Consider the following 17327-nt stretch of genomic DNA (forward strand, 5'->3'; position numbering starts at 1 on the left):
CTTGTTGAATCTTACAGTCATGTGAAACAGGCCAGGCTAACGGTTTAACCTGAAAGTGGAATGGATTTCCCATCAGGGTTCCCATAGTGAACAACTATGTTTTTATAACTTAACACAATGAAGGGAGTTGTCACTAGATGATTCAGCTGGTTAGAATCTCAACTCCCTTTCTGGGGAGGAAATCTGAAGCATGGTGTTTGTATTAGAGTCTAGGGTCATGCTTATTTGGACTTCGGTTCTACTGCATCAAAGCCAGTCAGAGACTATGAACAGGGAGGGGGAAGGAAGGTTAACTGTCCACCTGGGCCAGAAGAGCAAGCAGTGTAGCCAAACCAAATCTGTCACATTTTTGGGGGTGTCTGTCTTTCTAACACATATGCTCACTTGTTCTCTCTCTCTCTGTCTCTCTCTCTGTCTCTCTCTCTGTCTCTCTCTCTCTGTCTCTCTCTCTCTCTCTCTCTCTCTCTCTCACACACACACACACACACACACACACACACACACACACACACACACACGTTTCAACTCTCCACTGCTGTAAAGCTGTTCTTGGTAAAATTCCCTAGGGCAAAATCAACTGTAATTTGAGTTTTCAGCTCACTTAGTATCAGTGGGAAATTTGCCATGTTGGACTTTGACAGCCACAAAAACCAGTCTGACTTGAGAGTGGCGAGGCCATGAGGTCTAGGTGTAGTATGAGCTCACCAACTTGGAATGATCACTTGGAGAATGCTAACACTGCCTCTTATTTATGCTTTGGTCCAAGTCTCTGAAAGTAGTGAAGTCACAGAAATGACCAAACAAATGTATAGTAGGAAACTTTTAAATTCAGAACTCAACCACAAAAAAATGCTCCTCTATCACCAGGGATCCCTGGAAAATGGTGTCTAAAAATCAGCTCTGAGCAAACCATCCTCAGTTCTTGTCCTTGTGGCATCTTCAACTCCCAACTGATGGAAGTCTCACTGGTCTGAACTTCAAATGATATGAAAGCAGGAGTGGAGAGTTCCACCCCAATCTTTCTGCAAAAAAGCAAGCATATTTTATATAAGGTCAAAAGGCCATGTGAGGCAGGAGAATAAAGTCTGGAGACAGGGAACCTAAGGCTTTTCACGACGACTTCCTAGAACGAAATTGCAAGGAAAACCCTAACTTTCCATTACTCAGTAACAAAAGGACCAGAGGCTACGCCTTTTGACCTTTCCTGTGTGGCAGATGGGAAGTTGGCTGTAAGCGACAAATCAGACTGATTGCTGGTACAGTCTTTGTTTACAACTTAGTAACTTCACTCCAGACTCTGGATGGTCTGATTGTGGCTCTGATCAGACTGATCATGGGCGGAATCTTCAGTTTGTATAGAAGTATAACTTTGTAACTTCACCCTACCCTCTGGTTGCTTTTTGAAACCAATTAGATGTTTGCAGGGGAGTGTGACCTTTGTAACTTCACTTCATCCTCTGGTTGTCTGCTGTCTGCAGCCAATCAGACTGATTTCAGGCTACCACATCATTTATATGAAGTGAGCATGAAGTAGCTGATGAGAAACTTTCAGGGGGTATTTGGACCCAAGAAGGTTCTGTATTCGGGCCCTTGAGCTGCAGCTTGGGCCCACTTCCACACTGTGGAGTGTACTTTCATTTTCAATAAATCCCTGCTTTTCTTCTTTTGTTGCTTCATTCTTTGCTTTGCTGGGCATTTTGTCCAATTCTTTGTTCAAAACACCGAGAACCTGGACAACTTGCAGTCATGACCAGTGACACAGGTAGGGAAATCCTTTTATAAGTTAGACCAGGGTAAAGGAAATGAAAATAGGCTTTATTATTTCTCTCCTCTACTGAATCTAGACAATTCTTTTAAAAACTTTTAATTGCACACATCTCTTGTTTGTTGATAGTTCTATTTTGCTACAATAAAACCAAGTTTGTAGAACAGGAGCTGTCACTTTAATTTTGAGATATCAGGTTAACCTTAAAATCATTCGTTGAATTAAAGTAGAATCCAAGTGATTAATGTCTCAAAGTTATGTTATTTAGAAATGCCAAAGAAACAGTCCCCAAATCTGATCAACATTGTAGTAAAATCCACCCAGTGTGTGAAGGAAAGAGCATGGGTACGTGAGTCAGGGAGCCCTGCGTAGGAGGAATCCAGGGCTAATTACTCACCAGCCTTGTGACTTTGGCCCGCATGCTTACCCCAGAGGAGCTTCAGTTTCCTCACCTGTAAACAGCTTTGCACAAGGGAGCTGTAAATTTAAATTACAGCATCAGAGTGACTTGCATGTGCCTACTCTCCTTCCACTCCACACTCCCCTTCCCCTGAATGCACAGAAAGTGGGTACGTATTAACAAGGAACTCTAAACAGTTTTGTCATTCTCCCCAAAGGCAGCTGTGATCTGGGGAAGGAGGCCAGCATGAGAGAACTTCCCACTTTTCCCAGGGAGGAACTGGTCTCTCATCAGACAGAGAGAGGAACTGGAAGTGGCCTGCTACTTCTCCTATCTCACAAAGAACCACTTGGTGAACCAGGTTCAAAAGGTGCAAACACATTAATTCATCAGTTTAAATTTTTTAGGGTTTTTTATTTTAATCAATGATTTTTCTTCTCAATTGAAATGAACCTTGATGGACTTGTGTAGCCTCACGTATAAAACTAGAAAGTTGGGCCACCTACATCAGTGAACTTCAACTCTGCTTGTGCACTGGAGTCATTTGAGGGACTTACTTAAAATGCAGATTCTTGGCCTCACCCATAGACATTCTATTTCCCTTGGGCTGAATCAGGGTGTGTCGCTTTAGACCATAGACCATTTTCTGTTGAAAGTCAAATGGTCTTTGAAGCCCTCCACATCTCACATGCCAGGCTCTAATTATTCAACCCAGGGAAATGATACTCAAAGCAGAACATGAGAGTCCTTCCCCCTTCAAGTATTTGTGCAGTAGATGTCCTAGGTGCCCTGGATGCCATCAGCTCACTCATTCAACAGGAAGTCAGACCAGCGCTTCTGAGTAGCTAGCCCTCAGGAAGGGAGACCCAGAGCCACATCTTGAGCTTCAGACCATAGGACAGGCACCTCAGGAGGTGTCTTGTCTGAAAATGGCAACTGAGACCTGGGAGAGTTCTTGGCTTAATGAGCCATCAGCTGAGCAATGTTGAACTAAAATTACCAGATAGAGATAGGGAATTGGTGATAAATTCTGGTTTAATTGGGCCAACAGAGCTTATTTTTTAGCCCAATAATAATTTGAGCTATTACCTAAAGTGAGGGGAAAGCCAGGAAGCTGTGTGTAAGGTGGTTTTACACTGCTCCCTGCCTCTGCATCTCTTTACTGTGGTTGTCTGCCCTGATTATAGTTCCAAATAAAGGACAGCAACTGGCTTCCCTGCCTGGTCCCACACTCACCTTTTCCTGAGAACGACTTCTCCTCCATGTACCTGGTTGCAGGGATGGCTCCCAGCAGCCAAGTTTATGCAGGCCCCACAGGCATGGGAGCCTGGTCCCACAGGCATGGGCACCTGACCCCACAGGCATGGACACCTGGCCTGGTCTTGTCCAATGCATGTCCCCTCTCTCACAATCTGGACTTGGGATGAATCTCTTGAACTGAGAAAACCATAAACTTCAGAATTGTCAGTAACCATATGTTTTGTGTGTGAACTGAGAACCAGAGACAATGAGACTGCACTAAGAAGAATAAAGTATATGAATAGAAAGAGTCAAAAATGTAAAATGTGGAGTAGGACATTCAGAATTTTCAGACCTTTGTTGCCCTATCCATGAGTTCCATCGTCCTATCTGCATCCCCACCTTTGAAGTTTGTAATTAATGCCCCTTTGTTTTAGGTAACTCAACTGGCTTCTATAATATAATCAGAAGGCTCTAAAGAGCATAGTTACTCTATAGGAATCATTACATTTGTCGTGTTCAAATGAGTAAGAATCTACAAGGAAGGAGAAATACATGTGGAAAAAACACAACTAGGGTGCAAGAGATCTGAGTTCAAATCTTCCTCCTAGAATCACACAATCACATAGAATCATAGACTGTTTATGTTAATTCTTAAAGGTAACCCAATTCCACTGCAAACTAGCTAGATGACCTTGGGAAGAGTTTTTAACCCCTGTGGGATTAACTATAAAATGGCCATAATGATTCCGTTCACTCTATTGAGGCTTCTTTCAGCATGAAAATCTATGCTTATATAGCACTTGATATAAGCAAAAGGAGTTTCCCCTGGAATTATTCTGCAAGCCACAGTCTGTGCATGAAAACGTTGAAAGAGCTAATGCTAAGAAGCATATACCAGTTGCTTATGTTAATGATAGGTAAAATTGAACATTTTCTAATTTAAATACAGTAAATGTCAATTTTCCCTAACTTTTCATAAGATGTTTTGACTTTGCTTAAATGCAGATAATCTTAGAACTGAACATATTCAACTTCCCTCTTCATCTGAACAAAATTTGGCAAATATTAATTGAGAGTCAACTAAATGCCTGACACTGTGCTAGCCGCTGTGTCCTCAAAGAAGAAAATAGAAGGTCCCTGCTCTCTGAGACTTCAGTGAAGGAAGCTAAGGAGGATACACACTTGCGCATCGTGGTCGGATCGGGGCTGCCATGGAGGTGTGTTGTGTATAAGAACAAAGCGGGAGTCATGAGCAGGCGGACGGTGGGGTGGTTGGGGGAAGCAGGCAGGGGTGTGATGAAAGGCATCATGGATGAAGTAACAAGTTCAGTCAGGGTAACAAGGCAGGGGTAGGGTAGGCTGGGCAGGAATAGCAGGGCCTTTCTGGCAGTTTTGGCATATCCAAAACATGGGGCTGAGAAACAGCAGCTCATGCTCTGGAACCTGCAGTTCTGTGATGCAGTAAAAACCACTGCTTCCAAGGGTGTCATGGATTAAGGGTGATTCCAGAGGGGATGAAGGAGCTAGAAATGAGTTTTACTAGTAACTGGGGGAAGTCCAGTATTTTAAAATTTATTGGGAAAGATAACAAAGGAATCCAACATATATTGGAATGATGGAATCCCAGAAAAGCAAATATAATGAATCACAGATAAAGTAGAGACATCTCCTCTGAGAGAGCAGGCTGATAAAAATAGTAAATAATCATAAGTAACATTTTTTGAGTGACTGCTAAATGCCAGAATCTTCAAGCTTTACACACATTGACTCAGTTCTGCATACCAGAACCCTGTGAGGCAGATTCTATTATTTGTCTCAGAGAGGTCCTCTAGTAAGGCCTTCTCCTCCCACCTATTTCCCTTTTCTGCTCTTATCACCATCTAATACCCTCTGTATTTTACTTATTATTTTTTATTTGCCTCCCTCTTTCTGATAGAGTGGATACTCCTTAAAGGTAGGAATTTCGTTGTTTGCTTTGCTTACTGCTATAACCTCAGAACTTACAACACATAGTAGGAATCAACAGATGTTGGTGAATGAATGAATTATAGAAATAGAGGTACACAGTACACAATGGTTAATAGCTTGCCCCAAATCAAACAACCAGACAGTGGTAGGGCCTGGGAGCAATAGTGTGAGAGGCTGGGAGATCTTGAGTTCACAGAGAGGCATAATAAAATTGAGGGTGGGGAGACTGGAGCATCAGCCTGGTTAACAAGAGGCTTAAAAACTCATAGATTCACTTACTTTATTCACCCAACTCTTCAATACTATTACTGAGCACCTATTATGCACCAGACATGCTCCAGACACTGGGGAAACAATGGTGGACAAGGCAGAAGGTGTCTGCACTCAGTTGGGAGGTGAGACACCAACAGAAAAGGAAAGAAGCAAATACACAGAGTAACTTCAGAGGCTGATAAATTCTGTGATGATAATACAGCAGGGTAACGTGATGGAGCATAACTGGAGATAGAGGAATATCTTCACTAGATAGGTCTTCAGAGAGGACTTCTTTGACGAAGTCACATATGAGCAGCATCCTGCTGCATGTATGTTTCTTTTTTCTGGGGAGAGGGTTTTATTCTAAGATTTTCAAAAAATCTTTATTTTTTATTTTAAGATTCTCAAAAACCTTCCAAGAACTACTGATCTAGCCCTGCCCTTTGTCTTATAGATTAGCAAACAGTCCTGGAATGTAAGTGACTGGACTGAGTCCACACAGCTGAAATATAGCAGAGCTGGGGGTCTCACTCCAGGCTTTCTCTTTCCAAGTCCCTCACTCTTCTCCATTCCCTACTGACTTGGAGATGGTGGAAAGAAGACAGAAAGAGATTTAAGCACTTGAGGGCAAAGTCGTCGTTTTAATCCATTTTCACACTGCTACAAAGAACTGTCTGAGACTGGGTAATTTATAAAGGAAAGAAGTTTAATTGACTCACAGTTCTGCATGGTTGGGGAAGTCTCAGGAAACTTTCAATTATGGCGGAAGGTGAAGGAGAAGCAAGACACTTTGTTTACAAGGCAGCAGGAAAGAGAAGTGTTGAGAGAACGGGGAAGAGCTCCTTATAAAACTGTCAGATCTGATGAGAACTCATTATCACAAGAACAGCATGGGGGAAACTGCCCCCATGATTCAGTTCCCTCTCTCTAGTCTCTCACTTGACATATGGGGATTACAATTCAAGATGAGATTTGGGTGGGGACACAAAGCCTAACCATATCAGTTTAAGAATCAGTTTTCCCCGTTTTGGCCCCAGGTGGGATAGATCAGCAGAGAGTAGAGTTGCAATGATTACGCTTCAACAAAGCAAGCTGTCATTCACCCATAGGGCCCAGGCTCTGTCACCAATGGAATCCTGTCTCCAAGCTGTCAGGCCGAACACACGTTCCCTGTTGTTGGACACATGGTGGTGACCCAGTGGCACTCTTGTGAGGATTTGCCTGCCTCTGCCTGAGCAGGTGGGTGGTTCCAGGCTTCCCAACTCCACTGATTTATTTCCTCAGGCCATCCTGGATCCTGGCTTCACCCCTGTTAGTGTGCTGAGGCCACACTTCTTGGGCTCTCCTCTGGTCCCATGCCATGTCATGAACCACAGCTAGTCTCCTCAAATTTGGTATGTGTCCCACGCTCTAGTTTCGGGTCAAATCCTTCAGACTCTAGATTCACGAACCTCATTCACCTTCTTCTAAGCTAAAGCCTCCCTACCTTGAGCCTTTTCTATTTTCTGTACTCTCTATCCTGTCCTGGTGACCAGGCCCTCCAGTCTTGGCCCTACCCAACCACCCTGTCCACCTCCCACCGCCATCCATTGGCTGGTGCAATCTGCTGTTCAAGGCTTAAATTTATTCAGTGCCCAGCCCCTCCTTCTGCAAGGTAACCACATAGAAAGTTAGTCTAACACCCCTTATCTGCCCTGTGTGGGGAGCCTGTGGAAGCTGGTCTCAGGATCTGGCTGGGTAAACCATCTGTTTACCTCTGTGTGGATTGTGACAGTCCTAGTCAGTTCTGTTTCTCTGAACCTTGTTTCTCCACTCTGCTTGCCAAGTCCCTTTCTCTTACTTTTTTCTCCCCCTCCCTCCTTTCCTCCCTCCCTCCCTCCTTCCTTCCTTCCTCCCTCCCTCCCTCCCTTTCTTCCTTCCTCCCTTCCTCCCTCCCTCTTCTCTTCCCTCCCTCCCTCCCTCTCTTCTTTCCTTCCTCCTTTCCTCTTTCCCTCTCATTCTCTTCCTCCCCCTCTCTTCTTCCTCTTTTTATTTTTGTCCCATGCTTTAAACCTTCCTTGGCCCTTCCTGGCATTGCTTTTCCTGACAGCAACACTCAATAATTTTTAAAAAGCACCTGAGCCCTTTGTGCTGACTGATGCCGCCTCCGTTGTGCAGATTTGTTTTAAGGGCAGATATCCAGGGAGGCTGAACGCTGAAATCCATCCTGCAGAGCTTGCTAGTAGGCAGAGTAAAGAAGTTTGCTCTGTAGTTTCCCCAACAGCCTCCTCAAACCCATGGGTGATGTCTCAGACACCTTGTATTTAATAGGCAAGGAAATGAGCTCAGGAGATTTGCCCCAGGTTGTAAATTAAATCAGTGCAAAGGTAGAAATGAACACAGAGCTCTCAAACTGGAAGCTGTCCAGACAGCTGCATGGAGCAGGGGCACAGCCCACTGTCTTTCAAAGCCTCAACCAGGGCTGTCGCATCTCAGACACTTGGCAGTTACTGGAAAGTCATGTTAGGCTTTCCTGTTGATTCTTTATCTTGTGGAGGAGTTGCACAGTCAATGCCTTGTTCAAGATTAATCATTTTCCCTGTTGCCTATAACTGAGGCTGTTTCTCACGTCCTGCCCCTGGTTTTGCCTGTCCCAAGGATTTCGTCTGAAGGGCGGGACATTCCCCCTGCCTCTTCGCACCACAGCCAGAGCCTGCCATTAGGACCAATGAAAGCAAAGTACCTCATCCACTCAGTGACTAAGAATTGCAGTATTTAAGAGGTAGCAGGAATGGGCTGAGAGTGGTGTTTGGTTTCTCCACCAGACGGGCACGCTTTCATCTAATTTGGGGTATCACTGAGCTGAAGACAAAGAGAAAGGGGAGAAAACCTAGCAGACCACCATGTGCTACGGGAAGTGTGCACGATGCATCGGACATTCTGTGGTGGGGCTCGCCCTCCTGTGCATTACAGCTAATATTTTGCTTTACTTTCCCAATGGGGAAACAAGGTATGCCTCTGAAAACCACCTCAGCCGCTTCGTGTGGTTCTTTTCTGGCATCGTAGGAGGGGGCCTGCTGGTAAGTCGTTCAGGATTATTACTGAATTCTCTCCTGTTTCCTAGATGTTTTAATTATGTATTTTCATGGAAAGTTTTTTGCAATGCATATTTCCAAATCAAGGGACATTTTTGTTGTTCATTCCTTTGAAAGCAGATTATACAAAAGCGAGGTAAGTACAGTATAGCCTAGTAATTTTATTAGATGTTGTTTTACAAAACTCTCTTTCAACTAAAAGTGAACTGCCTTTTTGCTAAACTCTATAGGTAGGAAACAGATATTCGCTCTTAAATCAGATTTGAGAGACTATAGAGTTTCTGCTAGAGTGGGTAGTCATTTAACATTTGCTCTGGGGAGCCGGGAGGGGTTGGCTGGTTCTCTGCCTAAATCAACAGTTTTGAATCCAAATTCTCTACTGTTTATTTTCAGCCATCTGTGATAGGGAAAAATAATGAATTGTGAGTGCACTGCTATTTTAAAAGAACTCTAAGCTTTCTCCTTTATGTAAGGCTGGGGTGTGGCATCTTGGAAAAACCCTACAGTTAGCAGCAGGTCGGTGTCTGAAGCTAACAGTGGAATGTGTTGTTTTTTCCAAGATTTGTTTTTGATTGAAGTGAAAGGAAATTCTCTGCCATCCTGGGAGCTGAAAGCATTAGCTTCAACCACAGCATGGAAAGAATGTGAACAAACTTAATTTTGCTACTTTAAAGTACTGGGATTAAAAATTTTAAAGAGAAATTTTATGGAATGGCACCATACATGATACATTTTCTTAATCAAGTAAAAGATACTAAAACGTTTAAACCTAATACACTGATTATGACATGGCAAATCTGCCCTAAATTATCTATTTAATGAGATTTTATTTAATTTTATTTTATTTAATAAGATGGGGTTTCACCATGTTGCCCAGGCTGGTCTTGAACTCATGGGCCCAAGTGATCCTCCTACCTTGGCCTCCCAAAGTGCTGGGATTACAGGCATGAGCCACTGTGCCCGTCTGCCTGAGATTTAAGCATTATTATCTTGTTAACATGATTATTTGTCTTAAACATAACATCACACTTAAGTTTCTTTCGATCTTGAACCTGAAGTATTTCATGCTTACTTTATCTTAAGAGCTTAATAATGTTAAGTTAAAACTATGCATTTGTACAATCAAGGAAGCAGTTCATATTTATTATATATAGCTTTCATGTCTCCCATTTACAAAAAAGTTTCAGTTATTCTATTAAAGATTTGTTGGTATCTTCTGCATTTTACAAGGGGAAAAAATTAGATTTAATAAAAGGGTTTACTATTTCCAAAACAGAATTTGTATCTAGGACTGTATGACAAACTCTTGTGGAATAAACACATTTATAGTTTATTATTTTACTCCTCCCATGTTACACCCTCACCCTAAAAAGTGCTTTGACAGATTACTTGAAAACAAGCAGATATGACATTTAGATGTGTTTTTTTTCCTCCTCAGAGGCTTACATTCTTTGAGATACTTGGTCAACCTAATCAAAGCCAGTTAACATCAATAGAAATAAATATATTTTACCAAGAGATGCCTAACCCGACCCATATGAGCCTGGGCAAGTCAATGACTTGACTTTGTTTGTTTCCTAACCAGATGCTCCTGCCAGCATTTGTCTTCATTGGGTTGGAACAGGATGACTGCTGTGGCTGCTGTGGCCATGAAAATTGTGGCAAACGATGTGCGGTAGGTCCTCCTGCCTTGGTGGTGAAAATGACTCCTAAGATGTAGCTGTGGCATTCTGTGGCTCACTTCCTGTGTTTCTCCTTTTCCCTAGATGCTTTCTTCTGTACTGGCTGCTCTCATTGGAATTGCAGGATCTGGCTACTGTGTCATTGTGGCAGCCCTTGGCTTGGCAGAAGGACCACTATGTCTTGATTCCTTCGGCCAGTGGAACTACACCTTTGCCAGCACCGAGGGCCAGTACGTAATTATTCTCTACATGGCTACACATTTTTATCCACCACATGTATATAGTGGCAGCTCCATCAAACCAGATAGGCATCCACTTATCCATCCATCCACCCACCTAGCCACTGTTTATTCTCACTGACTCAGGCATGGTTTAGGTAATAGGTATCCAAGGATGGATGCCCAGTCCCTGACCTAAGCAAGTTCTAAATGCTTCTTCTCTTTCTTTCTTTCTTTCTTTCTTTTTTTTTTTTTTCCCAGAGACAGGGTCTTGATCTGTCACCCAGGCCAGAATGCAGTGGCACAATCATAGCTTACTGCAGCCTCTAACTCCTGAGCTCAAGCAATATTCTTTCCTCAGCTTCCCAAATACAAAGTGCTTTTGAATAGAATCGTAATTCAGTCCTCATAATAACCCTATGAAGTGACTTCCTATTTTAAAGATGAGGAAACGAAATCCCAGAGAGATGAAGTAACTCATTCCAGGTCACGTTGCCAGAAAGCGGTGGTTAGCATTTGAACCCAGGCAGTCTAGATGTAGAGTTTGTGTTCACACAGTACATCTCAATTACTTCATACATTATACCAGAACAATTGCCTGATTATGTGTAATACATTTTACTGTCTTATAAGAAAGTATTATAGAATCCATATATAACAAGAATGGCAACTATATGAATTTAACCCAAACCCAGGGCAAATCATGCCCTTACCCCTATACACACATACACTCATATAAAACATATGAACTATGTACAATGCCCCCTTTTTTAGTTACTAAGCTATATAAGTAAGGCCTATTCACAATTGTAATATCAGGATAATTGGTGCTGTTCCACCGTTCTATGTTGATACTAATTTTTTCTATCAGTTATCAAGAACAGAAACAGCACAGCTGATAGAAATGCATGTATGTGGTGATGAATGAATGACATGTTTCTTTGAGCAGGAGTTGATTCTGAGTTTACTTTTTCCCTACTCAACTTTCTGAATGAATTTTGAAAGGTTTAGTTTTGAGATTCATGATTAAAAATAATATTAATAACTAATTATATTATCAAGAGTGTTTGTCCCTATGAATTTAAAGGATGTAGTGAGGATATAGGAATCTCATAAATTTAGCATAGTTATGAGATCATGAATTTGAATTACCTAGGTTTAATCCTAGCTCTCCACTTACCTACAGGAAAAGGTGAACTGAGCTCTCTGCATCTCAGTTACTCCACTGGCAAAACAAAATCAATTGCAATTGTCATGAGAATTAATAAAATAATATGTAAAATGTTCCCCACAGAGGCTGCCACATCGTGAGCAACTGCCACTGTTAACTGTTAATATTATCTACTACCTTACAATAAACATAACCCAATGGTAGCCTTTGAAGGAAAATTGATACTTATGGAAGTTTGAAATTTTGATGTTCAAAACTGTGATCAATCATGACTCAGCTTTTATCAGAATATACTGGATGTACTCGTAGAAAATGGCTATTCACATATGTGCAAACATACAAAGCTATTGCACAAACATACTTCTAAGAAAAGTCATGACTTATGCAGCCATAAAGCAGGAAGCGGTGGTAGTATTGCTAAATGGTTTTTATAGCTATTTGACTGTTTGCCCCTCCCATTATCCACCATGGATTCTACAAGAAACCTTCCTTCTCTTCTACGTCATTCTTCATTTAAAACTGTCCAAGGATTTCAATATGGGAAATAACTAACAGTCACAAGCCACAGGTTAGTTGCCTGGGAGTCAGGTAGAGCAAAAGAATTTTTTTTACATTGCAACCTGAAAATACAGATTTTTGTTCTGCTGACATGCAGCAAGACAGGGCCACAAAGACAGAACTTTTTTTGAAATGAACAACTATAATCTCTGATTGGCTCAATAAACTATTCTAAAGTTAGGTCTCAAATTCCAAGCCCCTTTGTTCTGTTGTGGCAGGAAGTCGTGATGAGAAAAGAATTACACCAGGCCTCTTTGTGGAATCAAGGCAAACCTTGATTTTCCCACATGATTGTATTATATTTCGTTAAGAATCCAAATACTCTTTAGCAAAGGCTGAAATTCTAGGAAAGCTATTAGAAGTAGAATTCATACTGGAAGAATATCCAGGTATTTATAAAATTGACTAAATCCTATAATCTGTAGTCAGATATCACCTCAGTATGGTTTGCTGATATTTCACAAAATAACTTCATGTTGTTATTTATCATTCAACTGCTTTTAAAATGTGTTGAGGGGCTATTGTGTGTCAGATACTATTCTAGCGGCTGGATATACAATGATGAATAGGTCTGGCTCCTACCTTCATGGAGCTCAGCCTTATTGAATAGATATATAAGCAGGTGTTCTCCCTGGACTAGGTTAGATGCCCTTCCTCTGTGGCTCTTCCATACTTTGTTTACTGATCAGCATATCTGTTGCATTGAGATTACTTGTGACTTGTCTCTTCCTTTAGAGCCATGCTCTTTCAGGACAGAGCCCGTGCTCTGTGCTCCATTATATCCCCAGCTCTGGCTCAGTGTCAGACTCACACTGAGTGCTCAATAATCTTTGTTGAATGAGCGAATGCAATGTGCTACCTGCTACTATGGACCCCTGGGCACAGCATCATGAAAGTGAAGAGGCATCAGCCGGGCGTGGTGGTTCATGCCTATAATCCCAGCACTTTGGGAGGCTGAGGCGGGAGAATGGCTTGAACCTGGGGGGCAGAGGTTGCAATGAGCCAAGATCGCGCCATTGCACTCCAGCCTGGGCAACAGAGTGAGACTCCGTCTCAAAAAAAAAGTAAAGAACTATCAAATCAGTTAGGTTTAATCCCTGTGCTTCATGTTGCAAATTAATTTATTCCTTAAAAGCAAAAAATAGCTTTGTTCCAAAGGTCTCAACTGAAAAATTCTAGCATATTAAATCTCCAAACTGGCCAGAATTTGGAAAATTTTCAAAAGTAACAAATTGAGATGTAATAAAATGATCTAAATTAATATTTTAAAGTTAAAAAAAACTAGCCTAAAGAGATTGTATTTTCTAAGTATTCACTCAATATTGAATACAAATACCCATCTTTATATCAATAACAACAATAAAATTGGAAAACAGTTTTTAAAAACACCTATAATTACTCTACGTTAGCACATGAATTATTTTCATTTTTCCGCATTTGCTCATAGTTTACTTCCATACACATACATGAATTTTACCTAGCTTTAAACACAGCATAAATACAGTTCTGCATATTTATTTTTGTTTATAAGAATTCAGATGTCTGTTAGGGAATATAAACATCATTATAAGGTGAGAATTTCTGACCATGTAATCCTTTAGATTAGAGGTCAAAAATTATAAATTATAATTTTATGTTTATCATTATAGTAGGATCTGGGCTAACTTCCTCCATTTTATGGAATGACATGCATTAGAAGAAACTTACACAGGATATTGAAAAATTCATTCTTTTTTTTCGAATGAAAAACCACCAAACAAAAGTAGTTTATGAAGTATCCCCTTAAGTATGGCCATGTGTCAGAAGTTTCTCTTTTTACCCACAGGTACCTTCTGGATACCTCCACATGGTCCCAGTGCACTGAACCCAAGCACGTTGTGGAATGGAATGTATCTCTGTTTTCTATCCTCTTGGCTCTTGGTGGAATTGAATTCATCTTGTGTCTTATTCAAGTAATAAATGGAGTGCTTGGAGGCATATGTGGCTTTTGCTGCTCTCGCCAACAGGTAAGAACCTGCATAAAAATGTCGTAGTCTGGCCCTGGTGTTAATATACCATTGTTTTCAGCATAAAGAAAAAGGCAAAACCAAACATGCTCGACCTACCAGCATTTATTCTGATATCATCTTTGTAGCAACACAATTGTAGCATTCACTTTAGCTGTCAGTAACAAGCTTCCTCGAGTCTCACAGTCACAGGATTGTCTTAGTTCTTTGCAGTTGGTTTTATGTACACAGGAACACGCTGCCCATAGACACAGCACTCCCTTCAGGATCTAATTCACTGCCTCTGCTCTGGCTGCAGAGACAGAAAAAAAGCGATGTCTACTCTTTGTTTGCTGTCATATTCCCAACTAGTATACATAAGTAATAGCCAACCATTGCATGCATCAGGCACTATACTAAACCCATTTTTCAGATAAGACTATGACTCAAATATTAAGCATAGGCTTAAGATCACCTACTCAGGAAATGACAGGCTTCAAACCTTGAGTCATTTTATGCAAAAGCTCCTACATTTAACCTTTATTCCACACTTGCTGTTCTGCTGGATTTTCTGCAATTCCTTCCTAATAAGGAGTCATAAAAATGCCTAAGCAGTAAGTATGGAGAATCACTAGCAGCCTTTGAACAGCAGCTCATGAAAAGCCTTTCGTTGTGAAAGAAAACCAGGAAGCACTTGTTTCCTGATATGATTTAGGAGAAAAAAAATGTATTTGTGTGTAGCAGTGAAAATTCTTGTTTCTATATCCTCCTAAAATATATATATTATTGAATTGATGTCAGTCCAGCTTTGATCCTATCTTTGAGAGGGTTATTTTATGTCTTATATTTTTCAAACCATTTACTCCTCTGGTGACAGATCTGTTAATTTTCTTTTAAAAATAAGATGAAAACTAAAAGTTTATTAAAAATAAAATTTTAATGAAAATTAAAAGTCCATTGCCACCATGAAAAACTTTGCTGAAAATAAAAGGAAACTTTCTGTAATTTTGGGGGAAAGTTAAAATGAAATCTAGTCTTCCTTATCAGGCAAGTATAGTAAGATTAATAATTTCTTTGGCAAATTTCCAAGAAAATAAGGGAGTGGGAAACCTTCAATATAGAGCTTTTTTCAAGCAATATGGTTGGGGAAGGGCAGAGAAGTATCCTCTGGGGATTGCTGTAATGCAGCTTACCTTTAGCCTTGAATTTCATACAAGGCAGAGTTCAAACTAAGTGATTACTTGTACTAAATGCACTCACTCAGTACATTTTGGGGACAAGCATAAAGAGCCGATGACCAAAATGGCTGAAGTGATTTGGCAGGGAGTGATACTCTCCTCTGATTTGGGGTAGTAAATACACTGGGTTTCCCAGCTGAGTCGCTGTAGGGATGGCTTCTTCCCAGATACTACAGGGAAGATCTGTTACCTTTGTTTATAGGACAAAAGACACTTTCAAAGGGCAGAGATTTTCACGTAGAAGAGTCAGGTCTATAACTCGGTAGCATTTAACTTGAAAGGTTACCCACATTGAGCTCATACCAGTGTGAAACTTCCATGGCATTATCTTTTAAATCCCTAAGATTAAAACTCCACACACATGCACTGAAAGCAACGCAGCATCAGTATCCTGCAGTTTCCATGGGCCCTTTCTGCGGCTTTTACTCATGGAGGACGAGGGATCCGGTTTTGTTTAGGAAACATTTCGTGAGCATTGTCTCAGCCCTAAGTATGGTTGGCCTAAGCTTTGCTGAAGCTGAGGTCCGTCTGTTTATGTTCGCTTAAAATAGGACTTTAAAGGACTAAAATGTCATCATTATTTATCGTGATTATAACCTAATGGTATTTTATTTTCTTTACAGCAATATGACTGCTAAAAGAACCACCCCAGGACAGAGCCACAATCTTCCTCTATTTTGTTGTAATTTATATATTTCACTTGTATTCATTCATTTGTAAAACTTTGTACTAGTGTAACATACTCCCCATAGTCTACTTTTACAAAGGTCTATAAAGACTGGCATCTTCACAGGATGTCAGTGTTTACATTTGGTAAACCTATTTTTTTTTAAGGAATGAGGAAACAAACCACCCTCTGGGGGTAATTTACAGACTGAGTGAGAGTCCTCAGTATATCTCAGATAAACTCTATAATGTTTTGGATAAAAATAACATTCCAATCACTATTGTATATATGTGCATGTATTTTTTAAATTAAAGATGTCTAGTTGCTTTTTATAAGACCAAGAGGGAGAAAATCCGACAACCTGGAAAGATTTTTGTTTTCACTGCTCGTATGATGTTTCCCATTCATACACCTTTAAATCTCTAACAAGAGGCCCTTTGAATTGCCTTGTGTTCTGTGAGAAACAAATATTTACTTAGAGTGGAAGGACTGATTGAGAATGTTCCAATCCAAATGAATGCATCAAAACTTACAATGCTGCTAGTTGTTGTGAGTACTATGAGATTCAAATTTTTCCAGCATATGGAAAGCCCTTTGTCCTCCAAAGACGAGTACTAGGGATCACGTGTTTAAAAAAAGAAAGGCTGAGATGACTGGGCCAGAAGAAAGATGGGAAACGGAATAAAGCAGTTGATCAGCGTCATAGGAACGGGGGAGGAGTGAGGGCAGGAGGACCACGAGGAAATACCTTCAAAACTAACGTGTTTACAACAAAATAAAGTATTCACTACCATTTTGTTGTTGTTTAGTTTCATTGTTCTTAAAGTTCTCTTTTGTTCTCCCCCCTTTTTTGTTCCCAATTTGCAGGTTATGTGGCCCCTGTTGCTAACGGCTTCCTTTCTTTATCCTACTGTCTCTCCCTCATCCTCTTTCTCTGCTGTCTGTAAATTGCCATTGCGGTACCTGTGGGATCATCACCTCAGTTAGGCAGTGATCCTTTCTACCACGTGCTGCAGGTATCAGCCTGCCTGGAAGGGTAACAGGCATTTTTCTCCTTACTTACAGGGTTAGGCTCTTTGAAGTGACAGGATTCCCGGACTTATT

General features: G+C 40.9%; 1 protein-coding gene and 1 long non-coding RNA gene across 4 annotated transcripts; one reads left to right on the plus strand and one right to left on the minus strand.

Moving 5' to 3' along the window:
- Positions 1 to 807: 807 nt before the first annotated feature.
- On the minus strand, positions 808 to 8282 carry LOC104657089. The gene is made up of 3 exons (XR_004056847.1): positions 7747 to 8282; positions 2218 to 2393; positions 808 to 1022 (listed from the first exon to the last, which is right to left on the minus strand). It is a non-coding gene; the product is annotated as an uncharacterized LOC104657089 (long non-coding RNA).
- TM4SF1 (transmembrane 4 L six family member 1) lies at positions 4610 to 17016 on the plus strand. Of its 3 annotated transcripts, none has more exons than XM_030928949.1 (6): positions 4610 to 4624; positions 8435 to 8689; positions 10290 to 10379; positions 10471 to 10616; positions 14159 to 14339; positions 16180 to 17016. In XM_030928949.1, the coding sequence occupies exons 2-6, from the start codon at positions 8513 to 8515 to the stop codon at positions 16192 to 16194; spliced, it is 609 nt and encodes a 202-aa protein (XP_030784809.1). In that variant the 5' UTR covers positions 4610 to 4624; positions 8435 to 8512; the 3' UTR covers positions 16195 to 17016. The 3 variants fall into 3 exon arrangements, with proteins under 3 accessions (XP_030784809.1, XP_030784804.1, XP_010355138.2); XM_030928944.1 differs by lacking the exon at positions 4610 to 4624 and adding an exon at positions 6755 to 6869; XM_010356836.2 differs by lacking the exon at positions 4610 to 4624 and having other exon boundaries at positions 8240 to 8689.
- The last annotated feature ends 311 nt before the right edge of the window (positions 17017 to 17327 follow it).

The sequence above is a fragment of the Rhinopithecus roxellana genome, chromosome 1 (genome assembly GCF_007565055.1).
Source record: "Rhinopithecus roxellana isolate Shanxi Qingling chromosome 1, ASM756505v1, whole genome shotgun sequence".
NCBI lineage: Eukaryota > Metazoa > Chordata > Mammalia > Primates > Cercopithecidae > Rhinopithecus > Rhinopithecus roxellana.

Bases quoted from the DNA above. Each gene is read 5' to 3' on its own strand.
- TM4SF1 (XM_030928949.1), top strand. From the start codon at position 8,513: ATGTGCTACGGGAAGTGTGCACGATGCATCGGACATTCTGTGGTGGGG. The intron at 8,690-10,289 runs GTAAGTCGTTCA...TTTCCTAACCAG, and splicing joins TCGTAGGAGGGGGCCTGCTG to ATGCTCCTGCCAGCATTTGT. The intron at 10,617-14,158 runs GTACGTAATTAT...TTTTACCCACAG, and splicing joins TTTGCCAGCACCGAGGGCCA to GTACCTTCTGGATACCTCCA.